Here is a 19,864-nt window from a genome sequence, read left to right on the forward strand (position 1 = left end):
CGCCGGAAGCGGGGGGGGGGGGGGGGCGGCGGGCCGGGAGCGCTGCCGCCATGGCGGAGTGCTCCGGCCTGCAGTTCGTCAGCCCCTACGCCTTTGAGGCCATGCAGAAGGTGGACGTGGTGCGCCTGGCGGCGCTGAGCGACCCCGAGCTGCGGCTGCTGCTGCCCTGCCTGGTGCGCATGGCGCTCTGCGCCCCCGCCGACCAGAGCCAGAGCTGGGCGCAGGATAAGAAGCTGATCCTGCGGCTGCTCTCGGGCGTGGAGGCCGTCAACTCCATCGTGGCCTTGCTCTCCGTCGACTTCCACGCCCTGGAGCAGGACGCCAGCAAAGAGCAGCAGCTCCGGTACCGCGCGGAACGGCTTCTCCGAGGGGGGCCGCGGCCCTGAGCCGGCGGCTGGGGGGGACGGAGCAGCCCGGCCTGGGGGAAGGGGCCCTGCTCCTGGCGGGGGGTGGAACCAGGCGCTCTGCTAAGCTCCCCCCCCGGCCCAAACCGGGCTGTGGCGCTGCGCCCCGCCATAACGACCTGTCAGCGCCTCCCGGGTTCGGCAGAGCAGCGCCGGGGGGCTGGGGCGGACTGGCTGCCTGGGGGCCCTTCTTCCCGCCGTGCTGCGGGGGGGCAGCGGCGGGGAGCTGCCCGCTTTGGGGGGGCAGGGGGTGCGGCTGGCACCCCTCCTCGGGGGGAACAGGTCGAGTGGATGCGCTCGCTTGGCTGCCTGTGCTGCTGGGGAATGGAGGTGCCTGGAATTTGTATGCTGTTACTGAATCGCATTTCGTGATGTGCTACGGGTACAGCAGTCTTCTCCGATCGCTGGCGTGACAGAAGAAATCCCTATGGAATTACTGTCTTCCTTTAACTGATAACGTTTCTCTGTTTGCAGAAACATTAATAGTTGGTTTTAATTGTCTGTTAGGCACAAGCTGGGAGGAGGTAGCGGGGAAAGCATCCTGGTGTCGCAGCTTCAGCATGGGCTGACGCTGGAGTTCGAACACAGCGATTCACCTCGTCGACTTCGTCTTGTACTTAGTGAATTGCTAGCGATTATGAACAAGGTAAACTTCTCTACATCTGGACGGCTGCAGATTTTATGTCATTGAAAATGCGCTCTGGATAGGTTGGTACCCTGTCTGGTTCTGTTTCTGGTGCTGCTGTTGTGTGTGAGCACTCTTCTCCAGTTCTTGCCTGCTTTTTACCAAGCACTCTTCTCCAGTTCTTACCAAGACTTAAACTCTCCGTGTGATTTAACGGTAGTTTGTGATTAAACTCCTTGTGAACCCAGCTTCCTAGGGGAAGTCTTTCTTCCTCAGAACAAATGAGGGTAATCTTTTCTAATATGATTCAGACTCTATATTCTGTAATATGCTGCACTGTAATGTGATTTTGTGATATATCAGTGCAGAAACCATATTTGAAAGCAAAATTATGACTTTTCTCCATCAGTTCTTTACTTCTGTTGCACTACAATATTAGCCACGGTATTTCTTTTACTCTCCCTCCTCACCCCTCCCAGCACTTTATTTTCCTTGGGTAAACTTACTGGTTTTTTAGAACTATCAGTGAGCTATTTTTCTTTCTTCTGGAAAGAAGCAGTGATACCAGCCATATTGGAGGGTTTCCAGTAGTAAATGTCTCTTATTCTAAACACTGTTCTTGCCTGTTCTGTGTTTATAACTGTATGCTTTCGACAGTTTTTAACTTATTCAATCTGCTGCATTTAAAGCCATAAAAGACTGATGAGACAAGCTGCTTCATAAAACCTGTTCAGTGATGATGAATAATGTCTTGTAGGTGTCAGAATCAAATGGTGAGTTTTTTCTCAAATCTTCTGAGCTCTTCGAGAGTCCTGTTTATCTGGAAGAGGCAGCAGATGTTCTCTGCATTTTGCAAGCAGGTGTAGTATTCTGTATTTACAGTGTTTTCTAAACTCTTATGGTTGTAACAAAATAACTTCTGGAGCCTTTGTGGCTGATTTAAGGTTCATCAAAGCTCTCTAGCGCTTTGAAAAAGGAATAGATCATAGACTGCTTTTCCATTCATTGATCTGAGCATGTTATTTAAATGCATATTAAAAGCAAGGTTTTATTTGCTTCCCAGTGAAACACCATGACTTTTAAAACCCCCTTTTTATCCAGAGCTGCCGTCACTATTGCCGATAGTTGATGTGGCTGAAGCTCTGCTGCATGTTAAAAACGGAGCCTGGTTCCTCTGCCTGCTGGTGGCCAATGTTCCCGACAGCTTTAATGAGGGTGAGTTACAGTTTCTTATTGTCCAGCTTACTTTTTCTAAAGGTGTGAAATGATTTCTAGCAGTATAGTTAATTCTGGGCTAAACTATGTGTCATACAGGTTTGAACTGAAGAGCGTTTGGCTTGTGAAATATAATTTGAGTGCATTTATACCCAGAGGTGCTGATGGGCTCCCATTCTCATCGTGTTAATTCCTCTTTTTTGCAGCCTACTTATGGACTCGTTGTGTGCACGTTGTAGCTTTCCCTGTGTAGGTCGCCTTTGTAAAGGCTGGCTCAGGCACTGAATGCCTGCAGACTATGAACCTGGTCTAGCCTTGCTAATGGGTCTTGTCTCTTAGACTGACAAGTATTATGAGGTGAAAAATGTGTATTTGTGGTGCCTGTTTAGCATCCCTTACCCCTCAATAAGATTTTGGTCTCCAGGGCTGCCAGATGCACAGGTTACATTAGATAGAGTAGGAGTAGTAATTGGATGACACATAAATCTGTAACGACCCTGTAATTTCTCTGAGGAGAAAGGCCATTTCCTTGTTACGTAGTGTAATCATGAGTTCTTGCCCAGACAAGGTTTGCGTGGCCCAGCTAATAAATCATTGTGAGTTGAACAGAACCGCTTGGCTTTGTGTGTTTATGCTTATGTGGCTTTCTGTTGGAAAGGGCGGGGTTGCTTACACCTCCTGTTGGGTATTTAGTCTGTAGAGGTTTGATTAAGAATGGTGAACGGCAGGATGAGGAAAGTGTTGGAGGCCGTCGTAGAACAGAAGCACTTCGCCACCTGTGTAAAATGAACCCTTCCCAAGCTCTGAGGGTCCGAGGCATGGTGGTAAGTCTGTCGTTGGTCTGTCATGGGAATCGCAATTATGACCCTTATTGGATCTTTAGAGTCAGTGAAGATGATTGAGCCTGAGCATTTTGTGTAGGTGGAAGAGTGTCATCTACCAGGTCTTGGTGTGGCTTTGACCTTGGATCACACCAAAAACGAATCCTCAGATGATGGAGTGAGCGACCTGGTGTGTTTCGTGAGTGGTTTGCTACTTGGAACAAATGCGAAGGTTCGAACTTGGTTTGGAACTTTCATCCGAAATGGCCAACAGGTATGAATATCTTTGGCTGTTCTGCTTGTAAAAAATACTCCTGCGGCTTATCCTGACTCTTCTGCATGTGGGCACCTGCGTTTGTCTGAATGTATATAAAGCCTGTGGTGTGTTTTGGAGCAGTGGGACCATCAGATCTATAAACGGTGGTCCTGCAGGCAGCCATTTGGTTGTTCCTCTGAGAGACTGTCAGGTGAGGAAACTGGGGAATTGTAAGTTTGCAGCGTTTACCTGGTAAATATGTTCATCCTCAGCGTTCACTATAGGATGTTGCATCTTGACTTGCTTAGTTGTGTTAGTTAAAGCTTGGGTTTGATGTAATAAGGTCACGTGTTGCCTGTTGCCCTGGTACTGAAAATTGTATTTTATAACAATTTCTGCCCCCCTGCCCCCCTTCTTTTTTTTCCTTGATTTCATTGTTATGAAAGCTCTTATGTAATTACATTGTTTGATGGCATGAATTTTACATTGTTGTTCTTATCTTTTAACTTCTTACACAGAGAAAAAGAGATAATATCAGTTCCGTGCTTTGGCAAATGAGGAGGCAGCTGCTCCTGGAGCTCATGGGAATCCTTCCCACGGTTCGCAGCACACACATTGTTGAAGAAGCAGATGTTGATATGGAGCCAAATGTGTCTGTGTATTCAGGACTGAAGGAAGAGCATGTCGTGAAAGCCAGCTCATTGTTACGTCTCTATTGCGCTTTGATGGGAATTGCTGGGCTGAAGTAATGAACGTTTTAAGGCTCTTGTGTTTTTTATTCACTGTCCATCCGTTTAAACAGAGGTTGAGAGCTTTGGGCGCTTTTAACACGAGCTGTCTCTTAGTGCCGTTGTGTCCTTGAAACAGCCTTGGCCGGGTTGGGCAGCTTTAGTGCAGGGGGAGACCCTTCTCACGTGCCAGCTGATGGAAGTTTCTTCTTTATAGTATAGAGAGCAAATGCTACGTCATGCTAAGGTCTGTGGTGACAAGTATGTTTTTTTACTTTCCAATACTGTTCTCAGCAGAAAAAAATTGTTACTCCAATAGTAAAGTTAGTTATGAACTTTGCTGATTTTTAAAATTTGAAATAAGGCAAAGAAATGTAGCACTCTTTTTAATGCTGCAAAATCAGTTCTGCAGACTTTAAAAGAAGTCAGCCTAAGTGGTTGGAGCCGTGCATAGAGAAGTTAGGTGAAAACTCCAGCAACATGCACCGTATGAGTTTTGAATTTCTGTTCCTTTGCTTTTACTTTTTAGAGAGTGCTAATGTAGCATCTTTATGGATTGTTAGTTTTAATTTTTTGGTACTAATAGGCAGGATTATATCCTGGGGAAGTTTTCTCACTGGTGTTCTCTGCTAACAGATTTTAATATCTTTAAGTTGAAAGAATTACCAGTTAATCTTGATATTAATCTATTTATAGTAATTTCATAAACAGATTAAAAACCAGAGAAAATTTAATCTGTAACTATTATGATGAGATTGGAAATCTCAGCTTTTGAATTAGCAGCATGGGTTTTGTTCTTTTTCTGTCCTGTTCAGGCCAACTGATGAAGAAGCTGAGCAGCTACTGCAGCTGATGACCAGCCGGCCTCCCGCGACTCCAGCTGGTGTTCGCTTTGTATCTCTTTCCTTTTGTATGCTTCTGGCCTTCTCCACTCTTGTCAGGTACCTCGTAGTAAAGGAGGAGTTTTGTAAAGATGTTGCTGTTCTAGCACTGTTAAGGCAATGACCTCCCCAGAGCTGCACAGTTTGTCTCTCCTAATTCTTCATACAAATCTCCATATGTTGATTGAAGGCTCTTGTGTCTTAGCTTAGTTTGGGGTGGTTTTTGAAGGCTAAAGCAAGCCTTACTAGGCCACTTTTCCATTTAACAAGTTTATGGCTGAGTTCTTTAGAGACCCTGTGCAGAAGAGTAGCAGTGTAGGTGTTTCATGGATGTAGCTTGCTGCTGTGTGCATTCAAGACAGGAAATTGCCTGAGAATGGGACTGGAGTTTGCACTGAATATCGGTGCTTAGCGGCTGTTTAATGCTGAAGTGAAAGTGACAGAATGTCTCCTGGCATAAGATTCCTCAAATACTGGCTTTTCTGCAAGTAATTGTTAGTAAAAGTAGCGGTAGTTGCTAGGAAAAGCATCTTTTATGATTGATTTTTTTTGTGCAGCACCCCAGAACAGGAGCAACTCATGGTAATGTGGCTTAGTTGGATGATAAAGGAAGAAGCTTACTTCGAAAGGTGAGAGCAGGCTTCTTTTGTGTTTAGTGATTCCAGTAATCTCACGTGTATTTACGTCCTATTGGAGATTAACTCTTCCTCTTTGTTGTCATTAGCATTTCTGGTGTGTCTGCTTCTTTTGGAGAGATGCTTCTCTTGGTGGCCATGTATTTCCATAGTAATCAGCTCAGTGCTATCATTGATTTGGTCTGCTCCACCTTGGGAATGAAGGTAAATCTTAAGCTCTTTCTGGCACATGCATTTCTCTGTTAAAATTGACTTTTTACTGTGTATTTATGCTCTTGTATTTACTTTAGTTTTGATATGAAGAACTTCGGGTTTTCTAATACACTTAGAGCAAATGTAAAGTAAAAAAATGGGAATTAGTTCCTGTGGAAAAACATCTCGCTATGTGTACCCCTTGATACAAAGTGACGTCACGGTGAAAGTATCTCCAAAAAAGCGGTGACTTGTTGAAATACATCATTTGCAAATAACTTTTTTAGAGGACTAGTTGAAGTAGTTTCCAAACTGAGCCGCAAACTTCTTATTTTAAATAGAGAACCATCTATATATATGAGTTAATTTCTGAAAATTGCCAAGGGAGACTTGCCTTCGATTTACTATTGTGAAACAGTCTCTCAAATATAAAAGCTAGGTAGGTAGTTTCTAAGCTAAGGAAGACGTGGAGTGATGAACTTGTGACATTTGAAAATATTTTTTGTTTACATTGTTTACATTTAAAGTGTAGATGTGAATGTTTTCCTGGTATTCCAGTGAAGACAAGTCAAAAAAGCTTAAAAGTTAGCGGTTCATAAAACAAATTTGCAGCACTTATTTGTAAGAAAGCTAGAACTTAAAATTACAAGTACTTTGTTCTTTGTTTCAGATTGTCATTAAGCCCAGCTCACTCAGCAGAATGAAGACAATCTTCACACAGGAGATTTTCACTGAACAGGTATTTTAAGCCTAGGTTGTCTTTCCCCTCTGCCCCCCTTTTTTAAATTTTCTTTCTTTTTTTCCTTCTTCTGTAATTGTTTCAGTTTGACCTACAAGAAGAATCCAAGCCCTGCTGGTACTGAAGAGCCTTGGTTCTTTCTTTTTGTACTCTGTTCTGATTACGCTTTTTGAACACTTAGCTTTTTTAAATAATGGGGAAGCAAAGGAGAAAAATTGTCCACCATGACATTAGTTTTTGCAGTAGCAGGAAATTGTTCGTGATGTAGTACTTGTGCTACAGTTTTACACATACTCTATTAAGCTACGTGAACATGTTCTTCAGCTTCCAAAAAACCCAAAAATAAGGAAATGCCACAAAGAAAGTAGCTGTGCAACTTTGTCACCTCGTGCTTGTGCATTGTGGTAAGTTGAATATTTATGGTATTTTTCTTGTTAATTATAACTTTCTTTTAGGTTGTTACAGCCCATGCAGTTCGCGTGCCTGTTACAGGCAATCTCAGTGCCAACATTACGGGGTTTTTACCTATTCACTGCATTTACCAGCTTTTAAAAAGTCGATCATTCACCAAGCACAAAGTATCTATTAAGGTATGTCCTTAATTTTATTTCTGTTTGTAATTTTGAATGTTGAATAGGTTTTGCAAGCTGGTTTTTTGGTTGAATTATAGGAACAGAATTCTCAATTAATCTTACAGCCTAGTACCATGTAATTTAATAAGGAATGGTGTATTAAGTTAAGGTACCTGGTTTTAGCTCCATAATCCAGACACGACAATTTAGTGAAGTTAAAAATAATAAGAAAGTTATCTCTCTTCCCCCTGTCTACGCTTAATAAAATCATAGTCAGAATGATATTTCCAGCCAGGACAAGTTTTATTGGTGGGTCTGGACAGAGCAGGGTCCAGGATACAGAGTTTATCACCAAGCCCAACTTGGAACTGGTATTACACCTTCCAAAGACAAAGCCTTATTCAGCTACATCATTTTTTGTAACTAGTTAACAGGGGACGTACATGCAGACAAAAAGAATTGCCTTCCAGCTTTGAAGTGGAACTTGCAATGGCATGTTTTTTTCTAGGACTGGATCTATCGGCAGCTCTGTGAAACCACCACTCCACTCCATCCTCAGTTGCTTCCCCTTATTGATGTCTACATTAACTCTATTCTTAATCCTGCATCTAAATCCAACCCAGAGGCCACAAATCAGCCTGTCACGGAACAGGAGATACTGAATGTTTTTCAAGGACTTTCTGGGGTAAATAACTTTTTTGCTTCATTTGTGTACTTTAATGCGACCCTGTGGTTTGCTATTTGGTATATATGCTTGATGCAGATTCTTTAAGTTGCCTCGCTTTTTGTCTTTAACGCCTGTATAGTAAACTGCCTCCTACTACACTTGTGGTCATGTATTTCAAAGTGAATCTTGTTAGTGCTACTCAGATTTTTAGGAGGATTGCTAGTTGTCCCTGGTTTGCCCTTTTCCTTGGGAACTCACCGCCTCATGCTGTTCGAAATGCGAAGAAAGCGCTCTGTGGATTGAGAAGTGGAGGTGTTTATGTAGGATCTGCATAATTTTTGTATTGACTTGATCTTGTTGGATAAAAATACTATTTAACTGAAGCACTCTAGCTGTTTCTGAAAGAAGCATTTTCATTTTGATAGAAGTATGAGAATGGCCACTTGACATGTGTGGAATGAGTGGCAAGCACTGACTTGTATTGGAATCCTGGGTTTACTCCCTATTAGTGTCCCAAGATACCAAAATACATTTTATGTTTGAAGTTCTTTTTTTTTTTTTTAAAAAAAAGGAAAGTTCCCTGCAGCTTTCAGCTTGGACCTCCTGTGGCTTGATATTTTTATACAAGGCCTTACCTTTCTTCATATTCACAGGTAAATCCAAATTTTTGTTCTCAAGAATCAGGAATGCAACATGACCTTTGTATGTGGTTTTATGTACAGGGAGAAAATACTCGTCTTAATCAGCGATACAGCATCACAACGCAATTGCTTGTCCTCTACTATGTCCTGTCGTACGAAGAAGCACTTCTGGCAAGCACAAAGATACTAGGTATGTGTTTCAGTGCATCAGTGGAAAACAGATTAACTGAAAAGTAGATGCAAAACAGTAATCAAAATTCATGTTGCTGTCAGATTCAAGCACAGCATAAAAAGTTTAGATTATTGTAATAAATACAGCATTGGTATGGAAATTCAGGACATAAAAGTTTCTCCTAAAACTCTGTAGTTGAACCATTTGCTTTCCAGATTAAAAAAGGTCCAAGGTGGCCAAAAAGTTACCAGAAATGTGTATGACCTTCTAGTAAGTACAGCAGCAATTAACAAATTTTAAAAGAATGTTGCGTAGTTTATTGACAGAGTGTAATTTCAGTGAAAATACGGTGTCTGTATCTGGTGGCTGTTTTCACGTGCCCTTTTTAGGGTGCAGCTTCCAGCATTCAGCAACGCTGTTTTCTTCATGCTATTCAAGCAAGTCTGAGATAGTGTAAAATCAGTTACAGTTCTTCCTGCATTTATAACGTCCACCTCACTCTGGGGTGTTGTGTGTGACAACAGTTTAAATTCCATGTACCAACTGATAATTGGGTTTTTTAAGAATAAAAAACCTTGAATAAAGAAAATGCATATTTGGGCTTTGATCTCAGAATGAGTTGGATTTGGTCAAAGGTAGTGTGGAGATCTTGCGAACAAATCAGAAAATGCCAGGAAGATCTGTAAATGGAAGTGTTCACAGAAACGGTTTCCTGAAGAGCTTAATTTAATACTTTTAAGAGGAATGAGGTCTGTTATTGGGGATTTTATCTGTTTAGCTGGATAGAGAGCAATATAGAGACAAGTGCTTTGCATTTTCTTTATTGATTCAGTTGGGGAAATAACTTTTTCCAACTGTAACTGTTAGACGTGGTTGTTTGTCCTGTTCCCCTACAGCTGCCATGCAGAAAAAACCCAAGTCTTACTCCTCAGCATTAATGGATCAGATTCCAATCAAGTACCTCATCCGGCAGGCACAAGGACTGCAGCAGGAACTGGGAGGTATATCTGTGTGTGGAAGCCTGATGTGCGTGAAGAAGGCAGACAAAGGGGGCTTTTCAGTTCTGTGGCTGTCCTCTGTTTCGTAGTGTGCCTGCCTTTCCCATCCTTTGAAAATCTGTTGGTAGGGACTAGTGGGATTTACAGATATGTTTGAAGAGTAATAGTGAAAGTTTGAGAAAGGCAGTTCTTTTTAGAGTGGGTCTTGCCTATCTAGCATAGGTTATAGAATAGGAATTGGCTGAGAATTTTTAATTATTCCAGACAGAGTTTAAGAGTTGGTTACTGTAGGGTCCTCCCACCTTTCCAAAAGGTAACTTTTCCTTTCTGTTGGTGTTAGAATATCGGGCTGTAAACATGCAAGCTCTTTGAACTTCTTGGCAGTGATTCAGTTAAGGTCTGTCGTTGAAACGGTAGGCACAAATACATTCAGACGACAGACGTAGCTACTCAAATCTAAGATGTATACTTTCTTAATCCCCCTAAAGGTTTGCATTCTGCACTGTTACGCCTTCTTGCAACTAACTATCCGCACCTCTGCATTGTGGACGACTGGATCTGTGAGGAACAGATCACGGGCACTGATGCCTTGCTGAGGAGGATGCTTCTTACAAACATTGCAAAGAATCACTCTCCCAAACAGCTCCAAGAAGGTAAAGAACTTCATTTGAACTAAACAGCATTCTTTCCAAATTGGTTGGCATATAGTGGATTTGAAAGAGTGTAGCTATTTAATTCATTTGATCATACTGCATTTATATCATGAAAAATTTCTGCTGCCAAGTCAGAAAAAAATGTCAAAAATGCAGTTTTACCAAGATGCCATTGTCTTTATTTTATAGCATTTTCCATGCTGCCTGGAAATCATACCCAGCTGATGCAGATCTTAGAACATTTAACACTTCTGTCAGCTGGTGAATTGATCCCGTACGCAGAAGTATTGACATCCAATATGTATCGCTTGCTGAATGCTGGAGTCCCTCGGGGGATTCTTCAGACTGTCAATAAACTTTGGATGGTTCTTAACACTGTGATGCCAAGAAGGTAGGCTCAAAATACTGCTGAGCTTGTTGCTGCAGGTAGGTGGAATGCCACTTTCTGTTTCAAAAATAATGACACAATGCCTGTAGGAAATTGGAGGCTGTGACTGAGTAGAATGTGTTGGAGTTGCATTCCTTTTTGCTTTGTTGAATTTTTTGAACTTTGCCTTTAAAAGGAGAGTGCTTCTTGTTCTCAGGGGAAAGGAAGTCACCAGTGCACTTAAAATATAGGAGGATGGTTTTAGGGTGTATATCGTTTATGACAGATTACTGATGAACACGAACTCGCTGTGGTAAGAACATGCCTTTTCAGAGGAAGTGGATGCTCTGTTGCAGTGAAAACAGGTTGCTTGCTATAGTTTCAGTGAATGTAAGTTAACTGTATCTTGGTTAACTTCAGGGGCTGCAAATGAAGTATAGGGTTTTTGCTGCTCGATAGGCCTGGAAGAATAGAGCGAACTGAGAGAAGTGAGTGTCCAGGTGCTTATGTGATCCCTTTTGTTTTATGGATTATCTATTAGAAAAACATAAAAATAATCTCATTTTAGGTTGTGGGTGATGACTGTTAATGCTCTGCAGCCTTCCGAAAAAATAGTCCGACAGCAGAAATACACTCAGAATGATCTGATGATTGATCCTTTGATCGTACTAAGATGCGATCAGAGAGTCCATAGGTAAGTGTCTCCCTCCTTTAGCTTTTTATGTGCTGTGGTACTTAGATTAATACATAGTGAACGCTAAACAGAAAAGTGTCTCACAGAAAACTTCTAAAAGCTTTCAGCACTTCATAATGTATTTTCAAACTAATGGTATGAGCTTGTAAATTCCATCTTTTTTGTATTAAGCTTAGTCTGGGGACTGAGTGAGCCATGCGTGCTGTTTCAGCATGTCATACTGTCTACTGGACAGCCTTACACCCAGTTCTGTATTGGAAACTTTGGGATTTGTACATAGTTCGTCCATTTTAGATTTGTATGTGTGTGATTTTTGTTCTACATAGACATTGCAGCGTGCTTAAAATGGCTGCTGCCACATGGTGGTGGTGGGGGTTGAGGTTGTAGCTGTAATACCCTTCCATTTCACCCTGTCTTTTGCCATCCCTCCTGGGCCTGCAGGTGTTCCATCTTTTTGGGTAACAGTTTCTGCCAGTGGGTGCTTGATGCGTGTGACAGAGTTGGATTTGCTTAATTTCCCAAGAAAGTGTTTCAGTAGTACTTGGAAATTAGTTCCTCTAGATGTCAGTGATGACAGAGGAGGATGTGTAATGCTGCTCTGTGCCTCTGACGCAGAACAATAAGCTGAGAATTTCGGTAGTGAAAATGATCATAATCGATTGTAATGGACCAGCTTTTAAGGAGAATACAAAATAATGCAAACAGTAAGTCAAAATTTGTAAATTATAGCTTTGCTTTTTCATAGTAACGAACAAAATTGCATCTGTTATTCTAAAAAGATACAGTTAATCATTTTAAACATACTTTAGCCCCTAGCTTTATTCCTTGTGCATTCTTCTTCATGTTTTCTGTCAGTTGTGGTTTATTTCCCTCCTTTTTTATTATCCTTTTGTTCATAATAAATGCTGAACAGTCAATTTGATTTGTTTTTCGTATTCTTGTTTGTATTCTGTCCCCCCTTGCCTTTAGCAATTGAGCCATGAATCCAATTTTCATTTGAGTTGCTACAACTCTGCTAGACCTCAAGTTTCTGTTGATGACATCTTTAATCCCCAACCCATAGGTGAAATATTTAAATGTATGTCCCTTCAGCCCTGGATGCAAATTGAAAAATCCTACATTTCTAAAACTAGGGAGATTTATAATGCAATGTGATTTGCAAACTATCATCTTAGTATTGTGGAAGTAGTTCAGAGCTTGTCTGCCTTACTTGTCCCAGTCATTCAGAGAATTATTTTTCCTTATTTCACGTATAGCTGACCTGTTTCGGGTTTCCTTTGTTCCTCAGAAATCAGTCTCTCCAGCAGTTCCTTGGTTTTGTGGAGCGAATGCATCCGTGGGTGTGCTTGAGAGGAGCAGGGCTGAATGGCAGGGCAGCAGAAGGGGTTGTGACCTTTAGTATTTTGCCATGTTAGGGAAAAGAGCTTTAGCATGAACCAGACTACAGCAAAAGGAGCCTTTGAGGATGCTTTTAGTTTGTTCATATTGTTCTGCCTACTGAAATGCCTTTGTTTTATCACGTATTCCCATATCAGGAGTCCTCCTCTGATGGATATAACTTTGCACATGTTGAATGGATATCTTCTGGCTTCAAAAGCTTACCTCAATTCTCACCTGAAAGAAACAGCAGAGCAGGACATTAGGCCATCGCAAAACAATACCATGGGTCCAGAGGCCCCAGAGGTTACAAGGGAAGAATTAAAAAATGCATTGCTTGCTGCTCAGGTAAGAGGGAAGAAATAGCTATTAAATGATGCAAGGAAAGACAATGATAAAACAGAATTGCAGAAACAGGAAATTAAAAAAGGAGACCTTTTTACTTCTTTTTTTACTGGCTTCTGTTACCATGAAAACAGCCTCTGTATTCAGATGGTTAAAATATTTTCTGGTCTGAAGTGTTCTGTTGGTTAACTGCCTTGTAAGTGGTTTTTTCTGTTAGTTAGTACAGAAGAGTTCTGCTTGCTAACCCTTTTGCCTCGTCACTTCTGTTATCCAGAAACTTTTCCTGTACTTGGATTTGGAGCAGTAAAACATGAATAAATGTGACAGATTTATGCATAATCTTTTGAGCTATGTTATTTAAGAGAAGCAGCAAGCATTGTAAAGTGTGAGGCTGAAGAATGGTTAACTTAGCTTGATGTTATGGAAATTCTTGACTAACCCTGTTTCACAGACAGTCTCTTCTTGCTTCTGTCTGGAAGAATGTCACATATATAGTCCCTATTAGAAGATGATTTTTGAATTAATAGGAAGTTTTATATTTAAATGAGTAGTGTTGTCGTCTCTGAATACTGTGAATTACATGACCATGTGCATATTTTGTCCAATCTGGATGCTTTAAGGCACAATGGCATATTTATTTTGAAACAGTATGAGATTCCATTGAATTCATACTTTTTATCTGTGATTATGATTATCTGTTGCATTTAAGCTTTTTTTCACTTCTCAGATGAAATGTTGGGGGTTTTGTAATGTTCTACAGGATTTGTGATTCTTGAACTGAGTTGTTTTTAAATCTATACATAAAAAAGATCTATAGCTAGAAGTTCTAGCCACCTGACAGTTTTCCCTTTCTTAAATTGTCATTACTTTGTATTTGATTTCTTTGATCTCATTGGGGTTTTTAATGTGTGTTCTGTTGTTTTCTTCACAGGACAGTGCTGCTGTGCAGATCCTTCTAGAGATCTGCTTACCTACAGAAGAAGAAAAAGCCCAGAGCAGTAATACCCACAGCCTGCTAAAGACTGTTCATAGTACCACAGACCCAAAGAGTCCTGAGCTAGAAGAAGAAGATAGCTTGCTGTGTAATCTTCGAGAGGTCCAGTGTCTCATCTGCTGTCTGCTGCATCAGATGTACATAGCTGATCCCAACATAGTCAAACTAGTTCATTTCCAGGTCTGCTTTGCACTATTTTAGTTCTTTTCATGGTTCCTCTGGTTAAGAAAGAGCCAAATGAAGTGGTCAAAGCATACTGAATGCTGCTGCTGTGTTCCTCAGAAATTATACTGTCCCACTTTTCTGCTTCCCGTCTTGTCAAATCGGCGGTACCTACATTTCCTCCACGCTTCAGTGCTTGGACTCTGTGTTGTAGCCCAGAAGGGAGCACCTAAACTAAGTCTGTTCCTCATCGTTAAACACATGCTTTGTTTGTGCCTGTGCCCTTTTGTATGCCAAAAGACTTTGTCCATTCTAGGCCAAGGAAAGCTGGCTTAATCATCTTATAATTACTTGTTCCACATCTTTTATGGGTTACTTTTTTCTGGCCATGTTTTTAAGTCAGTATACCCATTATTCAAAACTGTAATTTGGCTTCAAATGTAAACATCTTATCTTTCCTTTCTGGTAGGCCACAGTTTATCTCTTTATAGAGTGGAAGGAGAAAGGTTGTCCCTGCCAAAGCAGCTGTACACCTTCAAAAAAAGAAGAGGGGAAAGCTGAGCAAATTTTTTAATATAAATGCATTTTTAGTGTGTGTCGAATTGCTCATTGCCAGATGGCACTCTCTTTAAAAGCAGTTAATTTGCCTTGACCTGGAACTGATTATGTGCTAAAAAAGTCATAACAGTGCAGTTGTGAAATAAGCAAGTTGGGGCCTGCGGTGAAGTCTGGAACGTGGGAAGGACACAGAAGGAAGGGGTCACTGCAGTCTCATTTAGTCTGGGGAGTGGAGGGAGAGTTTCTGTGCAAATCGTACATGGAGTATTGAGGATAAAGAACCGATTCAGACCCTGGGTTTGTCACCCAGCTTGCCCCTTGTTACCTTGGGATACAAGCCTGTTGCTTATAATTCTGAACAAAAGAGATTTACAAGTATATTGGTTTTGAAAAAAGCATGAACACAGATTTAATTTAAAGTCTTAATTGAAGCAGAATTTTTAAACCACCTTTGAAACATTGACAGATCTGTATTCTTAATCACACAGGGTTATCCATGTGAACTTCTGGCACTGACAGTGGCGGGGATTCCGTCAATGCACATCTGTCTGGATTTCATACCGGAGCTCATTGCCCAGCCTGAACTTGAAAAGCAGGTACTGTACAGTCATCTAATTTGAGAATCACTATAAGCCATTAAACCTGATGAACTATTGGTTAAGGGGAGAAAATAAAAAGATCACTAAAAAAAGTCCTGTTCTAACTTGCCTGGGATTTTGAGGCAATATCTGGAGCACTTTTACCTTAAATTAAAAGCCCAGCCTTTAGATCCTCTTCAGGTCACAGCTCCTGTAACACATCTCTGTACACTTGCTTAGGAAATACTCATGAATTTCAATATTACCTTCAAGAACATGAACAAAAGTACTTTTCAGTAACGACTTTCATTCATTCTTTATGTTGAGTATAAGTCAGTTGGCAAAGTTTTACTTACTTAGTTTTCATCTGATTCTTTATAGCTACAGGAACTTCTCTGAAGATTCAGGTTTTGAAAACCTTTTTTGCAAAGTTATTCTGTAGAACAGATGAAGCAGCCTTAAAATCAAAATTTTTTTCATTCTCATGAGAAGCTTGACTACCAAGTCTCTTTCCAGGGAATATTACTGCTGTTTCTTGAAGCAAGCTTGGGAAAAAACTATAAGGCATGAATTTCTAAGTCAGTTTAGATTTCTCCTTTGCCAGTTGTCTTACCAGGTCCTTCCCTGGTCTAACTGCAAAAGCAAAAGCAAGCTTTTGCAAACTTGCAAAAGCAAGAGCAAAGAATGACACGTGCAGCTTTCCTCAAAGTTAGACTGTTTCGATCTGGAGAGTCATCGTTTCTTCTTACTACAGGCTCGGCAAAGGGAGAGTCAGGAGTTTGATTTGAAATTTTTCACCAATATTTTTTAAGGTCTTCTCATGATGATTATGAAAAAAAATGGCAAATAATCATTACTATTACTTCCTAAAGCGATTTGTAGGCCCCGATTTAGTATACTGTGGCAAGGGGAGATAACGTATTTTGCTGGTTGTAGGTAATTGAAATTTGTTGGGCTGAAGACTCCTGTTCCTGCATCAGGCCATTTTTGTAGTTGCTCTTATTTAATCCCTTCTCAAATACTAAGTTACTGCAAGAGTTATATTGTAAATCATGTGTTTCTTTGTTGCTCATCATTAATTTGGAACAAACAGTGTCTGTGGGGGAGATTTTGAAATACTAACACTGATACTTTGATTAATGTTAAATACTTGTGGGGTTTTTTCTTCATGTCAGCAGAAAAAATTCAGAGTAACTATTATTAAGGCTTGTCAGGCTTTAGTTTCCTCATTGGTAAAATAGAGAATATTTGCTAACTCATAAGTTACGTGAAGAGCTTTGGCTAGAAAGTGCAAAGCAATCTGTAACTTTATTGCTTATTCCTATTTTGCCTTTCATCTACTTAACAGATATTTGCCATCCAGTTACTGTCATTTTTGTGTATCCAGTACGCACTACCTAAATCTCTCAGCGTGGCTCGTTTAGCTATCAATGTGATGGGGACCCTACTCACAGGTAAGCACTCCAGCAACCCCTGCGTGCATGGTTGTGCGAGTTAGAATTATTTGTCTAGGTTGAATGTGTCTAAATGCCGCTGTGTTAATTGTGATTGTAGAAGTACAACAATTCTTGACAGGATTTTTATAATAATTCCTTTTTACTTATCCATTTCTTTTTCCTTCATAGTTTTAACCCAGTCGAAGCGCTATACTTTTTTTATGCCAACCCTGCCTTGTTTGGTGTCATTCTGTCAAGCCTTTCCTCCTTTGTATGAGGATATTATGTCTCTGCTGATACAAATAGGACAAGTTTGTGCCTCTGATGTTGCTACACAGACAAGAGACTTCGACCCAATTATTACACGTAAGTCCAATACTTTGCATTTCAAAAGCAGCGTCATAGTCCAGGGAGAATATTATTCTCAGTGTTTCAAAAGTTTGAGTGTAGTTGGAATGCAGTATGAATTTACTGCTGTTGTCCTGTAATGTAGAAGGAATAGGGAGGGCTGGGTTTACTGGATTGGAGGAGAGAGTTTAGAGGCTACAGGGGCTGAAAGTACCCCTTTTATTAAACATTGTACTCCATTTATTTCCTTGCTTGTATCATTCCAAGATGTATCCCTGCGTGCAGGTGTTGTGTGTAGGATTTGGAATTGCAGTCTAAGGATTAAAGACGTGAGTAAAGGCCACTGGCTTATGAGAACGCAAGGATGGTTCCACCCCTCAGCTGAGGCGTAATGGCCACGTAAATCTTCCTAATCTGTCGGAAATGCAAAGTCACATGAGCTACCTGAAGTCTTACCCATGACATAGCGTGGTTGGATAAATATGTAGCGACTGTGTGAACATGGATTAACTGTTTAAGTGTACCAGTTGATCTTGAGCATGTTTTTGTGTGTCTTTTTTTGTCAAGAGACAAATGCTCCATTCATGTGATACAGGGTTCCCTGATGCTATCTATGCTAGGATATTTATGTCAAAAGAAGTAAAAGGGAATATAAAAATCCCCAAATGAGTCAGACATAGGTGAATGAAAAGGAATGTTGTAGTGTCTCTAGAAATAATTTGTGGAGTTAAGTCTGGTGCATGAAGTAGCGATGGCTCAAATTTGCGGTTTCATAGCACATGTGTTTGTGTGTTATGGGTGTGGTATAACAAGTTTTAAAAATTATTTCTTTATTTACATGTGCTCTTCGTCTTCTACTTAATTTTCTAGGTCTCCAGCAACTAAAGGAGAAACCACATGAAATGTCAGGACTTTGTACAGATTCATCTAACAAAAGTTGTTCAAGGGACATGGCAAGCGTGGACCCCGATGTTCAGTTATGCCAGTGTGTTGAAAATACTATCATTGATATAATAAACATGAGTGTAAGTGGAGTTTAGGAAAAAGGCAAATGAAATTGTACTGTAGCTAGTCCCACGGTCTGTGGTGCCTGAATTTTGAGAAAGCTGCAGAAGTGGACTGAGGAAGCAGAGCACAAGGAGTCCAAGGTTTTCATTTATTCAATCTAGTTATGGCTGAAAAGAAAATTCATTAAAGAGGCAAATGTTGCTTCCAGTGAAAACTTTTGAGGCTGATGGGGTCAGTAAATAATTTCCAGTGAAACTGAGCATGATTTTCAGGCTTGCTCGGTGTCTGAAGTGATACAGCAACACACCCAAAAGAGTTTTGTAACACTCTTGAAAAGTGAATACTTAATTTGTTGAGCAAACAGTAAAATGATGGGTCAGAAAAATTTGAGATTGAAGCGTTTTGCTTAAGTTAAATGAACTATTGTTCCAGAGCCTTGCAGAGCAAGAGGAAATAAAACACTCCAAGGAAGACTTGAAAAAGTGTAAGTAACTTGCAGCATCACATTGAGTACTAAGAAAATAGTTTGGTTTTTTTTTAATTTGTGTTTCAAACCATTGGTCACAGTTTCAGTTCATGAGATCGGGAGCTTTGTTTAAAGATCAGCCAGCCTTTGTTAAAAGTTGGAAACTGGTTTAAAAGTTTCTTGAAAAGAAAGAACTAGTACTACAAAATGAGCTGAATAAAGGTGCTTTTTAAAGAGTACGTATTTTTCACACAGCTCAGATGGTTTAGTGTATTTTAACATCACTTAGTAGAAATGAGAAAGACTTCAAGAAACAAGTGAAAGGTATCTCAGTTGTCATCAGGATAGGATTAAAAAAAGAAATTAGTGTTTGGGGTGACTGGCAGAAGGTAGATTTCTTTATAATGAAAGGAAGGGCAGGTGTCAGCCCTATGGAAGCGGCTACGTGCAGCTGGGCGCAGGAGAAGGCCGAACCCTTGGTGCCTCATGCAGCTGGTGGCGGTTTGATGGGGCGCAGCCAGGAGCCCAGCGGGGTGGCATGCCAGGGGGGCATGGTGGGGGGCACGGCACCGTGTGCGGCAGAGGAAGAAAGACGAGGTTTGGCTGCTGTGCCAGAAGCAAGCACCGTATCCAACACGCATGGGTCGCTAAATTGTCAGTCCAGCCCTTACTCTTCCCTTCAGTGACAGCAGCCAGGGTCCTTAAATAAATAAATACGTTATTTTTTTGATTAAAACCAGTTTCTATTCCAGAAATAATGGTCTGATCTTTAGTGTGGTCTTGAGAAAGACTTGCATAGCTGAGCTTCCACCCGTGCTGGGCCCAGATGGATGAGGGAGAACACAGAATTGCCAGACACCGACCGGCTCTGTGCTCACCAGCACACCATAGCCAGTCGGCTGTGCCGTTGTGCTCATCTTGATGTAAAGTGTGTAAATACTATAAATGTATTTTTTTTCTTTGTTCTAAGTGTAATTTTGTATGCTGTAGTGGTATTGAAATAAAAAAAAACCCTCATGTGTGACTTAATACAGGCAACTCCCTTGGAAATTAAGTTTTCCAGCTGTACACACCCGGTGTGCCCCGAGGGAAGCTCCCGGGGGCTCAGAGCAGCCCCTGGAATGGGAACAGCGGGGTGGTATTGAAAAGCCACTGAATTTTCTAAAAATAGTCTTCTTTTTTTTTTTTTTTTTTTGTTCCCAATAAAGTGTTTTCTGTGCACTGTGCCTAAAACACGGTAAATAAAAAAATGATATTATTGATATTATTAAATATACTGGATTAGAATATTATCATCATTATTATTCCCCCACGGTAAACACGTGGTTGCCT

At 40.9% G+C, this 19,864-nt stretch overlaps 1 protein-coding gene across 1 annotated transcript; it reads left to right on the plus strand.

Moving 5' to 3' along the window:
- Nucleotides 1–4: 4 nt before the first annotated feature.
- On the plus strand, nt 5–19,549 carry INTS2 (integrator complex subunit 2). Its single transcript, XM_040618617.1, has 24 exons — nt 5–343; nt 912–1,050; nt 1,787–1,889; nt 2,131–2,244; nt 2,938–3,068; nt 3,166–3,339; nt 3,840–4,066; nt 4,865–4,990; nt 5,488–5,559; nt 5,655–5,769; nt 6,428–6,496; nt 6,952–7,086; nt 7,577–7,753; nt 8,458–8,566; nt 9,445–9,549; nt 10,035–10,199; nt 10,389–10,590; nt 11,135–11,260; nt 12,796–12,985; nt 13,914–14,156; nt 15,185–15,292; nt 16,623–16,728; nt 16,900–17,076; nt 17,929–19,549. The coding sequence occupies exons 1-24, from the start codon at nt 51–53 to the stop codon at nt 18,096–18,098; spliced, it is 3,576 nt and encodes a 1,191-aa protein (XP_040474551.1). The 5' UTR covers nt 5–50; the 3' UTR covers nt 18,099–19,549.
- The last annotated feature ends 315 nt before the right edge of the window (nt 19,550–19,864 follow it).

The sequence above is a fragment of the Falco naumanni genome, chromosome 1 (genome assembly GCF_017639655.2).
Source record: "Falco naumanni isolate bFalNau1 chromosome 1, bFalNau1.pat, whole genome shotgun sequence".
In the NCBI taxonomy this organism is placed as follows: domain Eukaryota; kingdom Metazoa; phylum Chordata; class Aves; order Falconiformes; family Falconidae; genus Falco; species Falco naumanni.

Excerpts from the sequence above, each read along its gene's own strand:
- INTS2 (XM_040618617.1), top strand. The coding sequence starts at position 51 with ATGGCGGAGTGCTCCGGCCTGCAGTTCGTCAGCCCCTACGCCTTTGAG. Across the intron at positions 1,051-1,786 it reads TGCTAGCGATTATGAACAAG|GTGTCAGAATCAAATGGTGA; the intron begins GTAAACTTCTCT and ends AATGTCTTGTAG. Across the intron at positions 7,754-8,457 it reads TTTTTCAAGGACTTTCTGGG|GGAGAAAATACTCGTCTTAA; the intron begins GTAAATAACTTT and ends TTTTATGTACAG.